This window comes from Pipistrellus hanaki, assembly GCF_964339955.1.
Source record: "Pipistrellus hanaki genome assembly, chromosome: 7".
Classification (NCBI taxonomy): Eukaryota; Metazoa; Chordata; class Mammalia; order Chiroptera; family Vespertilionidae; genus Pipistrellus; species Pipistrellus hanaki.
Window position 1 is genome coordinate 11,521,595 of NC_140509.1, and position 16,618 is coordinate 11,538,212.

Below are 16,618 nucleotides of genomic sequence, written 5' to 3' on the forward strand. Positions count from 1 at the left end.
CTCGGTGGAGGTTATGTCACCGGCCCTCCCCCCACAAGGTGAAAACACCGAACAGGCTAGGCTGCCTGCAGTCCGGGAAGTGCCCGGGCACCGAGTGCGCAAGTACAGTCACGTCTGGGGGAGGAGGAGGAGGAGGAGGAGGAGGAGGAGGAGGAGGAGGAGGAGGAGGGGGAGGAAGAGGAGGACTGCGGATTTATGGGCCGGAGGTGACACTGCTCACCCAGCTTTGATCCTAAGATTCTGGAAGCTCAGGACGCCCAACACCACGTGGCCTGGGAGCAGCAGCCCGGCAGAGCCAGGCTTTGCCAGGCCCCCGCATACAGGGGGTCCCAGGACGTACCCACCTCCCACCGCCGGGCTTTGGGTGGGGGCAGGTCCCGAAGTCCAGCCGCCTCCTTCCAGGAGCCCCAGGACTGAACTGAACACAGCACACCACACCCCCACACACACACACACACACACACACACACACACACACCTCCACACCCCCGCTGGCCCTGCCCGGTCACACTTGCGCCCCACGGGCTCTCATGGCTCATTTTTGCTGTTCCTACGTCCACTCTGTGTATTCAGAGAAGGAAACACAAACTCATTGTAAAATCAGTCCTAGAAACCAGACCCAGAGGTGCCCTCCCTCAGCTTGCCACAGGGCGGGCAGCCTGCACTGAGCATGCTGCGCGATGGCAACCCGTTTCTGTGGGCAGAGGCTTGGGTGCTGGGTCTCCTGACCTGCCTCCTGGCCTCAGAAAACGAAGGAGAGAAGGGGACTTGGAGGTGACACCAAGAGGCAACGCATGGAGGACATCAACGGGACCTTCGGAGTAACTAAATGTGTCTGAAGGTGTATCCGCTAACAGCATCACATCATCATCCAACTCCTGGATGTGAGCGTAGTGCAGTCGTCTCTGTTCTTCGGTAGCACCCCCTGAAGCATTTAAGAGTTAAAGGGGTGTGATGTCTCGACTTAATGGCTCAATGAAAGAAGCAGTGTGTGCATGTCACGTGAGGGAGGGAGCCAGTGGAGCTATTCCTGAAACTTGTCTCGCCTTAGGATTGGTTAGAGAGAAAAAGTTACCGAAAGCCACCGAATTGTACATTTAAAAGTGATTGCGTATCTTACAATTTCTTAAGTATATTTTTTATTGATTTTTTACAGAGAGGAAAGGAGAGGGATAGAGAGCCAGAAACATTGATGAGAGAGAGACGTCAACCAGCTGCCTCCTGCACACCCCTACTGGGGATGTGCCCTCAACCAAGGTACATGCCCTTGACTGGAATCGAACTTGGGACCCTTCAGTCCACAGGCTGACGCTCTATCCATTGAGCCAAACAGGTTTCGGCTGTATCTTACAATTTATAAAAGGTATTTTTTATTGATTTTTAGAAAGAGGAAGGGAGAGGGAGGAACATCGATGTGAGAGTGAAACACCGATCAGCTGCCTCCTGCACCCTGCCTACTGGAGATCCAGCCTGAAACCCAGGCATGTGCCCTGACCAGGAATCGAACTGGCAACCTTTCTTTTTTTTTTTTTTTTTTTTTTTTTTTTTTTTAATTTTATTTTATTTATTTATTTATTTTTTTTACTTCTTTTTTTTTAATAAGTTTTTATTTTTCATATTATTACAAATGTTCCTTCCTCCCCCCCCCCACCATTGCTCTCCTCCACCAGGTTCCCACCCCACCCTCTGCCCTTTCCCCTCTCCCCATTGTCCTCATCCATAGGTGCACAGTTTATGTTCAGTCTCTTCCCACGCCCCCCTCTCCCCTTTTCCCCAAGAATCGTCAGTTCACTCCCCTTCCATACCTCTGATTCTATTATATTCAACAGTTAATATTGTTCATCAGATTTTTTTAATTTCCTTGGTTTTTAGATTCACTTGTTGATAATTACGTATTTGTTGTTCATAATTTTTATGTTTACTTTCTCTTCTGAAAGAACCCCCTTCAGCAATTCATATAATTCTGGTTTGGTGGTGATGAACTCCTTTAGCTTTTTTTTATTAGTGAAGCTCTTTATCTGGCCTTCGATTCTGAGTGATAGCTTTGCTGGGTAGCTTATTTTTGGCTGTAGGTTCTTGCTATTCATCACCTTGAATATTTCTTGCCATTCCCTTCTGGCCTGCATGGTTTCTGTTGAGAAGTCAGCTGACAATCGTATAGGTGCTCCTTTATAAGTTACTACCTTCTTTGCTCTTGCTTCTTTTAATATTCTCTCTTTATCTTTTGCTCTTGGAATTTTAATAATGATGTGTCTCGGTGTGGTCCTCTTTGGATTCCTTTTGTTTGGAGTTCTGTGCGCTTCCTGGACTTGTAAGTCAAATTCTTTCACCAGGTGGGGGAAGTTTTCTGTCACTATTTCTTTCAGTATGTTTTCGATATCTTGCTCTCTCTCATCTTCTGGAACCCCCATAATTCTGATGTTGGTTCGCTTGAAGTTGTCCCAGAGGTTTCTTACATTATCTTCAATTTTCTGGATTCTCTTGCCTTCTAGCTTCTGTGGAGGAGTGTCTTCTGGCTCTTTATGTTCCAAATCTTTGACTTGATTCTTGCGATCTTCCCTTCTGTTTTTAGGACTCTGTAGAATATTTTTTATTTCAGACAATGTATTCTTTATTTCTTGTTGATCCCTTATCATTTCTTGTTGACTCCTTATTAATTCTAGTTGATCTCTTTTCATATCCTCATAGGCCTTATCCATCTTTTCTAGGAAATTCTTGAAAAACCTTATAAGCGTAGATTTGAACTCTATATCCAGACGCTTTTTGTCCTCCATTTCTTTCGTTTGTGATCTATTTTGTTGTCGCATTTCGCAGTTACAGATGGGACGGGGTTTCAGGGTGGAGCCTGCAGCTTTGGCTTCCGTCAGCCCCGCCCTATGCGGGTCCTTCAGTGCTCGCTGCCGGCGCCTCTGAGAGAAAGGTGCCCTCGATTTTCGACTGCTGCCAAACAGTCTATGCTCTCCCACAATGAGCCCGGTATTGGGGTTCAGTTCAGTTGGAAGTGGAGTTGGAGGTGGCGTTCACAGCAGTCTGGAGCCCCAGTCTCCTTCCGGCCAGGGCAATCCCGCGGCACAGCTGACCGTCCCTTCTCTGGGGGCAGTGTGCGCGCCTCCGGGACCTCCTTTCTCTGCTACCCCGGGGTTCCGCTTTACAGCCCAGCTCCCTATGGCTGAGCCTGAGTCCCCGGGGTCTGGCCCAGAACTGGGGTTCAGAGCAGTCAGGGGCCCAGCACAGTCGGAGTTTTATCTCCTTCCCGCTAGGGAACGCCCGCCAGGCACTCGGCCTCCCTCCTCTCCGGCTCCGTCCTCTCCGCGCGCCGCGTGTCTCCGTACCTTAGGCTTTTACAGCTCCTCCGCGCTTCCTTCTGGTTTTCTCCTTGCTTCTTGTTGTAGGATTTCCAGTCAGTCGACTTTCCTGTAGTTCTGGGTAATGTCCATTTTATATTTTAGTTGTATTTTATTAAAATTGTTGTGTGCGGCTGCGGCTAGTTGCCTACCCGAGCAGCCATCTTAGATTCTCCAAACTGGCAACCTTTCGGTGCAAGAGATGGCGCCCAACCAACTGAACAACACCGGCCAAGGCTGTATCTTACAATTTAAAAAAGTTAAACAAAACAATGACAAGAGAAAGTGTTGGGCGAGACTCAGAGCTTATCCATCCACTGGTCACCAGCCCCTCCCCTGCCCTTTCTCCCACCCTCTGATGCTCCCAGTCTTAACAATAATAATAACAACACCAGGTGCTCGTCCTGCGCTTCCCATTTCTTAACTCGTTTACTTTTCACAACGACCCAATGGGACAGGCACTGTCACTTCCACCTCCGTTTTGCAGATGAGGAAACGGGTGCACAGAGAGGGTGGGTGGCTTGCCCAAGGACCCAGAGCCAGCTGTACATCACTGTCTTTCCAGGCGCCTGGTCATCGCTGGTCCACCCCGCTGGGCTGGGCAGCCTGACGTAATGTCTCTCCCCTCTGTGGTCCTCCCCTGTGTGAGGTGAGGCCCACAATCGACATTAGATGCCGGTGTGTGCAAGGCACCCCTCTCAGTACTTCACTTGTAGGAACACAGTTATTCTTCACAGTAACCCTAAGGGTCAGGCCATTGCTTTTGTTTTTTTTTAGACGAAGAAAGAGGCACAGAGAGGCTAAGTACACTGCTGGTAAGTGGCAGGGCCGATATTGGAACCTCAGAGTTTGCCCTCCAGCACGGGCCCCACACTCTCCTCCAGGAAAAATCAAGCTTATGGTGGACGACTATAGCCTTTGCCACCCCAGCCCAGCCCACCTGTGGGTGGCGGCCGATTCTTGGTACAGGCCTGGCACAGATGGCAGTTCAACAAATGTTTGTTGAGTGAGCAACTTCCCAAACGAGTAGATGAATAATAGAAAGAACACAGGACAGAGAGGAGACAACCTGTGTTCTAGTGCCAGCCCCCCCGCCCCCCCCCCCCCGCCCCCCCATATTAACTCGGAGCGAAGTCACTTCTCCCTGGGCAGTCTTGCCTCTGCTGTAAACAGGACCGAAGGATCCCTGCAACCACCATGCTCTGTGAGCCTAGCCCCGCCGTTGGCAAACTGCGGCTCATGAGCCACATTTTGCTCTTTGGCCCCTTGAGTGTGGCTCTTCCACAAAATACCACGGCCTGGGCGAGTCTATTTTGAAGAAGTGGCGTTAGAAGAAGTTTAAGCTTAAAAAATTTGGCTCTCCAAAGAAATTCCAATCGTTGTACCGTTGCTATTTGGCTCTGCTGACTAATGAGTTTGCCGGCCACGGGCCTAGCCCATAGGTGTCCTGCCTGTGACTCAGCTCACGTAGGCCACGTGGGCGGGGGCCCGGACCTTCGGGGCCACCCCGTGATGACGGGGTGTTGGGACAGAAACTGCCATTGTCTCCGCATAGTTATTTGCCTCCAGAGAGGGAAAGGGGCAGGTGGGGAAAAGGTCGAGCAAAACTGGGAGGAGGAGTGCCTGAAGCCACAGGGTGAGGCCAGCCAGGCAGGGCTGGGCCTGCGGTCACTTCAGACACGGGACGCCCACTGCTGCATGCAGTCCGTGGGCACGCAGGCTGTGCCCCACCCTGGGCACCCCCACCCTGGGCGATGGGTGGACCCTGCGCCCTGCAGGGGCCGGCTGCCCCTGCCCACACTCAGGGGAGAGACGCGTGTGACCTTTCCTCAGAGAGAGGTGCACCCCCTGTGGGCAAGCAAACACCTGAGAACATGCAAATGGGCATCTGAGTGCTCTGTGGGGCCGGCCCGCCTCGGGCCAGCGGGCAGCCGGCCATGGCCACGCCGCTCCCTGCCCTGCTGCCCCAGCAGGCCTTGCTCAACGCAGGGGCAGAGTCCAGCCCCGGCCCTGCCGGGTGGGGCACTCACACGAAACTGGGCCTCAGCCCTTCCTCGTCCTGACAACGCCCAGAAGCTAAGGTCCCGGGCCACCGCTCTCACCTCACCCAGGGACAGGAGCCAGCTCCCGGCTCAGCCAGGCAGCCCTTTCACAGCCACCCCAGACCAGTCTTCTGAAAGTTACCCAGCAACAACTCGTTGGGGGACACTGGGGACAAGGGCGCCATCCCAAGAATATTTATAATTATTTCCTTCTTCATAGTTATCTCTATTTCTACGTACTTAACAATGAACTTCTGTTTCCATCGCAATTTAAAAAAACAACAACAAAAAACACCAATACAATAATAAGTTAAAAAAAAAAAATTCTGGTGATCAAATGGGAAAGAACACAAACTTTGGAGTCAGGCAGGCCAGACTGGCGATCTTACTTTCACTCACTGTCCCGAAGCAGTCGTAGGCAGCCTGTGACACGTAGTCAGTGACCAATAAGTGTGCCCCTCGCTTGCCTTCGGGGGCTCAGTGTTTTCATCTGTAAAATGGGGACAATCCCACTTTCCTTGTGTGCTGCCACCTACCTGAAGATGCTGTGGAGTTAGTGTTCAGGAAAGGCCATCTCGCCCTGGCCGGTTTGGCTCAGTCATTAGAGCGTCGGCCTGCGGACTGAGGGGTCCCAGGTGCAACTCTGGCCAAGGGCACGTGCCTGGATTGCGGGATCGATCCTCAGCTGGGGGCGTGCAGGAGGCAGCCGATCAATGATTCTCTCTCATTATGGATGCTTCTGTCTCTCTATCCCTCTCCCTTCCTCTCTGAAATCAATAAAAATATATGGAGGCTCAGTGGAGTCCTTGCTCCGGGAAGTGTTTGCCTGGTGGATCTGAAGAGACGGTCAGGGTCAGGAATCCCCCACTGCCCTCTGACTACACACGTCTCAGAGCCGAGGAGGAGGAGGAAGGACATACAGGAAGGAGGAAGGAGGAAGACACTCTTCAGGGTTTAGAGGGTCAGGGCCCGCTGCTGACACCCTGCTGACGGCCCCCGCCTTGGCCTCCTCATGCATGGGACACATCCTCATGCCTGGGATTACTCTGCCTCCAGCCAAACCCCAAGGTGGGTCCCCAGGGCTGGGCTAATGGGCAATACCTGGTTGACCTTGGGCACAGGCCAGCTCTGAGTTAGCCGCACATCGCGGAATGCAAGCCTCCTCACCAGGTTCCTCGCCAGCTCAGCTGGGGCGCCTCAGGGTGGGGAGCGGAGCTGCTGGGCGTCAGGGAGACGACCCTGAGCCAGCCTCAGAGCCGGGCAAGGCTGGGGGCACCGCTGGAGGCTGGAGGAACAGGGGACGGGACCCCAAAGTGACAGCCACAAGGAACGCCGTCCAGGCACCAGGTCCCGGGCTGGTGAAGCCCAGCCAGGTGTCTCCCCACCGTTGCGGGCAGGGGGAGGGGAGGGGCTGTGCTCCCCATCAGGCGGCTCCTCTGAAACCGGCAGCCAGTGAACTTTCTATAAAAGAGCCAATTGCTGCTGGAACCGGTTTGGCTCAGTGGATAGAGAGTCGGCCTGCGGACTGAAAGGTCCCGGGTTCGATTCCAGTCAAGGGCATGTACCTTGGTGTGGGCACGTCCCCAGTAAGGGCTGTGCAGGAGGCAGCTGGTCGATGTTTCTAACTCTTTATCCCTCTCTCTTCCTCCCCTCTCCCTTCCTCTCTGTAAAAAAATCAATAAAATACATATTTTTTTTTATAAAAAGAGCCAATTGCTTCCCTGCCCAGCCGAACCCTCTGCCATAGCTCACCCCACTCCTGGGGCCAAAGAGGAGTCCACCACGAGGCCACCAGACCTGCTCTGAGACCCGGGCTAGCAGGCCCTGCCCTGGGCTGTGTGCTAGGGGCCCAGCTCTGGTTCCTGAGGGCAAGGGGTCCACGGGGCAAGGGGCATGCCCTCACCTATACCACCCTCTTCTTGGCCCCGTCAGGCCCCGAGGGCCCAGAATTCCCTGTCCAGACGGTCCTGGGCCCACTGAGCTTCTTCCCCGTCAGCCCTCCGAGGTTGGCAGGGCGGCTGGTGTGGTGAGGTTGAGGGCGTGGGTGGAGCTTGGGAGTTCCGGCTGGTGGAGGCCCTCTCTGCCCAGGAAGGAGCAAGGTGGGGAGGGGAGGGGAGGGGTGGGGAGGGGAGGGGAGGGGTGGGGAGGGGCGGCACTCTGCCTGCAGGTCTCTGACAGGAACACGTGGAGCTCAGGTTCAAGAGCGTGTTCGTGACGTGTTCCCCACAGGAACACACAGAGCTCCCTCACCCACAGCCCTCCCAGCCAACGCCAGCCACATACACCTGCCAAGAGCCAGTCCGGCTGGCACGGGCCCTCTCGGAGCTTCCGGGCGGGGGTCCAGGGCAGGTGGGGGCCTGCCCCGGGCACAGCGGGCCTGCCTGACTCAGAGGGCGGGGTGGCCAGGGAGCTCTCACTGCCCGGGGCACCCCGGGGACCTGTCTGGCCAGTTTGCCCATACTTGCCACATTGGCATTTAATGTTTAATTCCTCACACGTATCACCCTGGGGATGGTTTCATGCAGACCAGGGTGGGGAAGAGGGAACCCCAGAAGGAAGTATAACCCTCCCACGACCAGCTGAACCAGGGCCTGGGCTCTGAATGCTGTGGACAGGCTCCGGCTGAGCCCTGGGCCCGGCTTCCCCTTGGAGGTGAAGGAGGGGTCCTTCCCGCCCCGCCCAGGCCCACGTGGCGCGGGCAGGACTGGGCGGGGAGACCAGTTCGGGTCCCATCGCTGCCTCATTGAGCTGTGTAATGGGCAGGCCCCGTCCCCGAGGGTCACTCCTGTGTTGAGGGGCCCGCTTTGGGGGGGCCTCCAGAGAGCTGACCACACTGGGAGTGACTTTAACCCAGTCGCAGCAGGGGACCCTCCCGTGGGTGAGGAGCAGGGACGGGTGCCAGTTACCCGAGAATCAATCAGGTCCTTCTCGTGCTAGGCCAGTGGCTGCCCGGCACCTGGGGAGGCATTTCCTAGTCCTCTGAACTCCCCCCCAACAGAACGAGGACGCTCCAGGGCGGGCAGACACCTGCTGTTGTCCTTACCCCTCACCGTGCCCTCTCCCGCTCTCCCTTCTATCCCCCACCCCCGCCCCGCCCCATCGCAGGCTCATGTGGGACCTGACAGGGAGGGTGCGCTTGGAAGACCAGACGACCAGGTCCCGGCGGAGCAGGAAGAGCACGGGCCTGGCCGGGCTGAGCCTGGCTCCTCGGCGCTGCTGCCCCCCTGGGTGGGGCGGGAGGGCACGGAGGGAGAGGCCCAGCTGGTTAGGACGGTGCCACTCCCCACCGGCCTGACTCGGAGGGGCTGGGAGCGTGTCTGTGTGTGGACCACACCCACAGGAGCTGTGCCTTCCTGCTTCTCCTCCTTCGTGCCCGGCCCCTGCCCCAGCTGGAAGACAGCAAAGGGCCTGGCCCGCGGCCTAAGGGCGAGGAGCCAGTTTCCCCTCAGCCCAGGAGCCGCTGATGAAAGAAGATGGGGCTGCTGTGTATCTTGTTACCTAAGTCGGGAAGCACAGCGATGGCCCCTGGATATGGGTCATCAGGCCAAGGGTTCTAACCTAAGGTGCCCATCGGAGGGCTTCCGGGGGCCCGAGAGCCCTCGGCATTAGCAACATCGCATGTTGTGGCCCAGAGCCTCGTCTCGGTCTCAAAGGGGTCTGTGTCCCCACAGAGGCAAGACAGCCTGGTGCCCAGCAGGCCCAGCTGCTGGCAGGAGAGAGAGGCAGCAGGCGGGAGGTGCAGGTGGTTCTGCAGGCTGGTGCTGGGAGGGAAGATCAAAGCTTCTAGATAGTGGGTGGAGGGCGAGTAGAATGGCTTGAATAGAGCTTGGAGCCTGGAGCCCGGCTGCAGGGGTTCAAGTCCCAGCTCCCCCACTTAGGAGCTGTGTGACCTCAAACAAGTTCCCGCCACACTCTGCGCTTCTTTCCCCTCTGTGCGACAGGGCTTAATGACAGCACTTCCCCGATTCCCGATAGGTGGCTGTGCCTGACACACCCCGGGAACACTGCTCGCCACTCCACCTGCCCTTCCCCATTCAGAGGGCACCCAGCGGGCTCCGGAGGCGAGGGGCGAACTTCCCTTTTGGGGTTCAGTCCCTGCCTCTGTAAAACGAGGCCGGCGTGGACCTCATGAGCCCCTTGGAGTTGGCCATTTTCCCCGCGTTCCTTCTCTGGCGCTCACCAGTGAGGGGGTGCGAGTGTGCTGGGGACGCCCCACATCCTGGGCTGGCTCTGGGGCTTGCCTGGAAGGGCCGCTCCCCGAAAGCAGCCTCAGGTCGCCAGGCCTGACCAGCCGGCCAAGCCCCCTCCAGTGGCTGCCTGCCTGACTGGGGTCTGCCGGGCCCCTGAGCCAGGACCATGTTGGCCCAAACCAGATCGAACCAGAGTGTCCAAACCAGAACTGAGAGCAGAAAGGCTGGGACTCGCCCTGGTCCCCAAAGGGACCCAAAGTGGGTGGGTGGGGCCTACAGGGTGCCAGCCCCTCAGGATAAACTCAGCAGCAACCTGTTCGTTGTTGACTCAGATCTGGTGGAGAAACCAGGACAGCAAGAGCCACTCCAGGGGGAACAGCCATTTATCTCAATATTTCACAACCAGACTGGGCCTGGGCGCGTCAGCCACGGGCCCACAGGTCTGTGATCTGAGTCCGTGTGCTGGTGTGTGTGTGTGTGTGTGTGTGAGGGGAGAGGATCTAATCACCTCCAGCAATAGGAAAACGACTTGGTCTATATTTATGGGTGCAGTGACCCCTGTAACAGGTCTATGCACCCTGGAAACAAAGGTAGGGCTGACTCATTTGCCTTACACCTTTTTGTTTTCTTTCTGTGTTTGTCTGTGAATTGTTTTTATAAACAGAAAGTAAATTATTTAAAGCTGTATTTCCAGAGGTCTGTGTGCTCAGCCCTCCACCGAGAGGCCTTGGGGATACAGCAAGGAGAATGTAGGCTCGGTCTCTATCCCTCCTAGAATCTCAGCTCTGGTTGGTGAGGTTGGATACACCAGGAGAAAAAACGGTGGTGGAGAAAGGTGGTTGTGCCAGGCGGTGCTGGGCAGAACCTGCCGGTGCCCAGGACAGCGGTGCGGGGTGCGTGAGGTCCAACAGGCCCTGGGCACTCGGGCCAGGACTTGGTGCCTCATCGGTGCAGGCGGTACCAATCCTCCTGGAGCCCAGAAACAGCCCTGTCCCGCCCAGGACCCCCTGACAGACAGGAGTGAACCTAGAATCGACGGGGCTGACTGCTGAGGCTCTAGACCTGCTGTCCAACAGGAGCCGCTGGCACACGCGCTGCGGAGCACCTGAGATGTCGCTGTTGGAAGTGGGCAGGGGTGTGCTCTAAGTGCAGTACCCCACATTGTTGTTGTTGTTGTTAATCCTCACCCGAGGATATGCTCCCATTGATTTTTAGAGAGTGGGAAGGGAGAGGGAGAGACAGAGAGAAACATTGATGTGAGAGAGACACATTGATTGGTTGCCTCTTGCATGCACCCCAACCAGGACTGGGGAACCTGCAACCAAGGTACATGCCCTTGACCAGAATCAAACCTGGGATCCTTTAGTCCAGTGTTCCCCAAAGTGTGGTCCGCGTCCCCCCAGGGGTTCGGGAAGAGTTTGGTGGGGGTACGCGTTGCACCGGAGTTTGGTGGGGATATGCACTGCACCGTGCTTAGCTGCGCCTAATTCTGCGTCCTCATGAGTACGAGGGGTACTCAGCGTTACGAAAATTATAGAAGGGGTACACATATGTCAAAAGTTTGGGGAACACTGCTAGTCCATGGGCCCATGCTCTATCCACTGAACCAAACCGGCGAGTGCAAGATTTTAAAGACTTAGTGTGGAAAAAAGAATGTAAAATTTCTCATTGGAATTTTCCCACATTGACTCAATGTTGACATGATAATCTTTTGAATACACAGGGTTAAGTAAAATATGTAATGAAAATTAATTTTACCTATTTCTTTTAAGGTAGCTACTAGAACACTTAAAAATTACATACGAGGCTTACGTGGTATTTCTATAGGACAGCGCTAGTCTAGGCTGTCCCAGAAAATCCAGAAACTCTCATCGCAGTAAAAAGAACCAGTCACAGAGCAGTCTCCCTTGTCAAAGAGCAGGGGTCCATCGCAGGCTCCAGAAGGGAGTTTTGGGTTGTTCTGTGTGTGTGTTTTTTTGTAGTTTCACATCTACAAGCAAATGCCCTTCTCCCAAGGGTGGCTGCTCTTTGTCCTTCAAGACAGCTCAGGTGTGACCTCTTCCAGGAAGTCCTCCTTGACCACCCCTATTACTGGATCAACTGCCCCTGCTCTGGCCCATGCTCTAATAGTCTGTTCATTCACTCGTGACCTGCCTAGAGAGCTGCACTGTTGGCTCAGTCACCTCCACATCCCAGCACCTAATGAGGGCCTGACAGCCATCAGTGATTATGAAATGTGAACCCTCCTTAGCTGGAGGTACTCACCACTGCACACAAGTTCCCCTTAACCTCTCCCTGGGTTTCAAACACCCCTGATCCCAGCCTCTCTGCCGTGAGTCTCAGCCATGCCTCCTCCCAGTAGCCACCCTGGGTTGGCATCGGAAGAAAGGGAATGGGCAGAGGGTGAGGCCGGTGTCCACTAGCCCAGGGCAGGTGGGGCTCCCTCCTCCGTGGCTGCCGCGGTGGCCCGCCCAGAGAGGACCCTCAGAGCCCAGCGCAGCGCTGTACTCACCAGCGGAAGGAAGGTCAGCAGGGGCCGGACTCTGGGCCGGGCCTTCAGCGTGGCTGTTCCGGACTCGCTCACCGTGTCAAACCGATTGTCTCCATAGTAGATCCCATCTAGAGGAGACAGGAGAGGGGAGACCGTGAGCTGGAGATCAGAGGCACGCTGGCCACTGAGTTCAATCCGCCCAGTGGTTGGCCGGTTGACTCGGACCCCACAGATGCGGTGTGTGCTCGTGGGGCAGGATTGGGGGGACTTCCGGGGCCGGTTTCTTGGGGTCCTCTGCAGCCTTCCGGGGACGCTCAGCTCCCAGCAGCCATCGCTCTCCTGAGCCAGCCCCTGCGGGTCTTACACTGTCCCTCTCACAGGGTGACTCTACTTTGGGGGCCCTGGGAGCTTGGCCAGGGCCCCGGCTGGAGCTTATCTCGGAGAGAGGGGGGGAAAACAAGCTGCCTTTCTCTCAAGTGTTTGGCTTTCTAATCAGGAACAAGCGGAGGAGATGAGGCCACCTGCTGGCCCGTCACCCAGCACCCACCTGGGCTCCTCCAATCCCCATCCACCACTGGCTGTGTGCATGGCTGCGTGTGATGCGCCCTGGAGGGCAGAGCGGAAGGAGCAGGACAGCAGAGTCCACGTGACCCAGTACTAAGGTGACCAGACGTCCCACTTTTGAACAATTTGTCCTGCGGTGTTTTTAAAAAAATCGGGACTTTTTTAAAAACGCCGCGGGACGAGGGACAAATTGTTAGAAATCGGGACTGTCCCGCCAAAAGCGGGACGTCTGGTCACCTTACCCAGTACACATCCCAGCTCTGCCACCGACTGACTGGCTGTGTCCCATAACCTTGCTGGCCCAGCCAAAACCGGTTTGGCTCAGTGGATAGAGCGTCGGCCTGTGGACTGAAAGGTCCCAGGTTCAATTCCAGTCAAGGGCATGTACCTTGGTTCCGGGCACATCCCCAGTAGGGGGTGTGCAAGAGGCAGCTGATCGATGATTCTCTCTCGATGTTTCTAGCTCTCTATCGATCTCTCTTCCTCTTTCTGTAAAAAAATCAATAAAGTATATTAAAAAAAAAACAAAAAAAAACCTTACTGGCCTCAGTTTCCCCAGGTGCACCATGGGAGTGATGATAGTGCCTGCCTCTTAGGACTGTTGTGAGGAAGGAGTGTGACCAGCACACGGTAAGCGCTCCACAAGCATGGTCTCCATCCCTGCAGGCAGGTGATGGGAAGGGTTCTGCTTCCAAAAGCAACCAGCCTGTGCCCCAAGCCGTCTCTACAGCCCTGGGGAGGGTGTGCGGAGCCCCCGCACTTTCTCAGCCAGTCTTCCTCATGACCCTTCACACACACACACACACACACACACGCACACACGCACACACATCGGTATGAACCTCACGTCCCAGCTCAGGTTCACACTGCCGCCTCCCAGAGGCAGGGGGCTCTGTGGCCTCCTGCTATGTCCCTCACAAGCAAGGCGGGCTAACCTACACTTCCCGGGCAGGAGGGAGCTTCTTTCTCTGCAGCCGGAGGGGAAAGAGAAAGGTCGGAATTCTACGAATTTAAGGAATGATGCTTACGTTCCCCTTTGCAGGCGACTTGAGGAAAGAAGTGCCAGAAAGCCACATAATGTATTCAAAAGAGACGGGGCTTGCCCTAACCGGTTTGGCTCAGTGGATAGAGAGAGAGCATCGGCCTCAGGACTCAAGGGTCCCAGGTTTGATTCTGGTGAGGGGAATGTACCTTGGTTGCAGGCACATCCTGGGTAAGGAGTGTGCAGGAGGCAGCTGGTTGATGTTTCTCTCTCATCGATGTTTCTAACTCTATTCCTTTCCCTCCTCTCTCTGAAAAATCAAATCAATAATATATATATATATATTTTTTATTATTTTTTTTATTTTTTACAGAGAGGAAGGGAGAGAGATAGAGAAACATCGACCAGCTACCTCTTGCACACCCCCTACCGGGGATGTGCCCGCAGCCAACGTACATGCCCCTGACCGGAATCGAACCTGGGACCCCTCAGTCCGCAGACTGATGCTCTACCACTGAGCCAAACCGGTTTCGGCTCAATAAAATATATTTAAAAAAAGAGAGAGAGACTGGGCTTGTCCAAGAGGTCCTGGGATCAGAATATATCCAACCCTGAGGCATACAGCTATGGCCTCTATGTGACAAGCCGGGCTTTGAATGTGACCTTGACTCCTGGGGTAAGGGTGCAGTGCCCTCTGTCTGCCATCTACCAGGCAGAGAGGCAGTGGTACATCTAAGACTCCAGGGCCAAAAGGGCCGGTTTTCCCCGTGCGCTCCCCAGTCCCAGGGCGGCCGGTTCCCTGCCTGCCTGCCTGCCGCGTGTACTCCCAGTCAGGACTCCCCAGTCCCGGCTGCTGGGCTCCAACCGGAGGCTGCAGACCAAGAACGGGGGGCGGGGCGGGGGGGGGGGGGGAAGCCCAGGAGAATGCAGAACCAACTAAAGCAGAGATAACGGCAGGCACCAGCAGCTACTCTGCAAGCCCACAGGATTCTCTGGCTCCCAGGAGTCTGAGTGTTGGCGCCAGGATCTCCTGGGACATTCTCTAGATAGTGCGTGGGGGTGGCAGGGGTTGGGGGAACACGGGGGGGGGGGGGGGGTGTCCAGGTCTTAGATCTGATAGGGCTTCAGCCCTTAGCAGTAGTGAGGGTGGGGCGGGGGCGGACACAGGCCCTCTCTCTGAGGCAGCCCCTCTCCCTAAGCTGTGCAGCATGTTGGGGTCCAGGGAGCCTCTTTCTCCAGCTGGGTTATCACAACATGAACGGCTACTGCTCTTGTGCACCTGGGAACTTCAGAAGCACCCTGGCCAGGCAATCACCATAGGTGTAGAGATAACATAAAGCTTACGGAACCGTTTTAACGGGCCAGGCACCTTAAACATTATTCATCCCTTTCATTCTCAAGACAGCCCCGTGCCATTTGCATGATCATTCCCCCAGTTTTACAGGTGAGGAAACGGGGCACAGAGAGGTCTAACACGCTGCTGTCCAAAGCCCCAACAGGGTGAAGCTGGGGTCTTGGTCCTGGGCTGATCTCTGAACACACACCGTTCCCAACGGGGGTGGGGACGTGGAGGGGAGGTGGGGGTTCAGGGGCCGGGGAAGGAGGCTCAGCCTGGTCACGGAGCTGGGGAGGAGTGGGAGGCGAAGCCACTGGCCCAGGCCCACGCAGGGGTCAGGGCACAGCCAGGTCTGACCCACCCACAGGCTGGCCCTCCAAACACCTACAGGGTCCATGACTCAGCCTTGACTACCAGGCACTGCTGTCTCGGTCGGTGTGTGGCTGTTTTTAGCAGGGAAATCCTTCTAAGAACAACTGTTCTCTGGAAAAGCCGCTGACGGGAGGGGCTGGGCTGAGGCGGGTGGAGGGCCCGGTGGCTCCCGCCCCACTGGGAGTCCAGTCTCATTTGGAGGTTCTAGGAGGTGTGGCTGGGCATCTAGGAAGAGTGAGGCAGAGTCACAGGGGTGTGATGCGAGGAAGACTTGACTGGCCACTGCTGCCTTCGAGGCGGCAGGAGACCATGAGCCAAGGACCACAGGCGGCCTCGGAAAAGGGGAGAAAACAGTCTCCCCACAGCCTCCAGGAAGGAGTGCAGTCCTGCTGACACTCTAGTTCTAATCCACAGAACCCACCCCCACCCCCAATAAAGAGCGGTGGCCAGGTGGGGGGTGCGGGGTGCGGGGTGGGAGGGTTAATAGGGGGAGGGGCATCTGTAATACTTTCAACTATAAAGATACTTTTTTTTTTTTTTTAAATAAAGAGCTGTGGCTAAAACCTGGCAGACCTTCCCTGGCCCCTCAAACCCGGGCTGCCCACCCACGATTGTGCACGGCACACCAGCAGGGGAGGCAAGTGTGGCCACCTCCACAAGCTAGGTCCTCCGGGTTCAAGGTCAGGAACGAGGTTTTCTGAGCCTCTAAGTCAAAGCCCACAAGGACACAGAAAGACAATAGGGGATTTTCCTGTGCAGGCGCAGGGCCCCGCAGAGAGCAGGGTCAGGGACCAGGATGGGCCAGGCCACCTCTTGAGGGAGGAAGGGACAGTGAGGAGCTGGAGGGGGTGTCGGAGAGGAGGCGGGACGACCTCTCTGAGGACACGATCAGACTTAGAAGAGGTTCCAGAAACAACTCAGACAACAGGGGGGGGGGGGGAGTTCACCAGAGGTAAGGGGGTGGGGCAGGTGGAAGAGGGCAAAGGGGGGTCCATGGGGGTGGAGGACACTGGACTTGGGGTGAATACACAGATGCTGTGATGGAATGGCACACCTGAAACCCGTGTGATTTCATTAACCAATGTTACCCAATACATTCCATTAAAAAGAAATCAGGATTTTACTCTGAATGAGCACTCGGAGATGACTTGTGGAATGCAAAAATCAATGTGTTAACATTCAGTATGTTGACATACATGCAAATGCTATGCATGTTTGATTTCCTTTGGAATTTGTCACAAGACAGCATGCTGCCATGTGAAATGCCCATTTATCTGTAACCTAAGCCTGAAAGAAT

At 55.6% G+C, this 16,618-nt stretch overlaps 1 protein-coding gene across 1 annotated transcript in view; it reads right to left on the minus strand.

Moving 5' to 3' along the window:
• LOC311625729 (uncharacterized protein C6orf132) overlaps positions 1-16,618 on the minus strand; it is a gene marked incomplete at its 5' end in the record, with an annotated part of 35,436 nt that overhangs the window by 12,262 nt on the left and 6,556 nt on the right. The window contains one exon of the mRNA XM_084890261.1: positions 12,089-12,195. Coding sequence (XP_084746387.1) covers positions 12,089-12,195 — 107 coding nt within the window. The remainder of the gene's footprint in view (positions 1-12,088; positions 12,196-16,618) is intronic.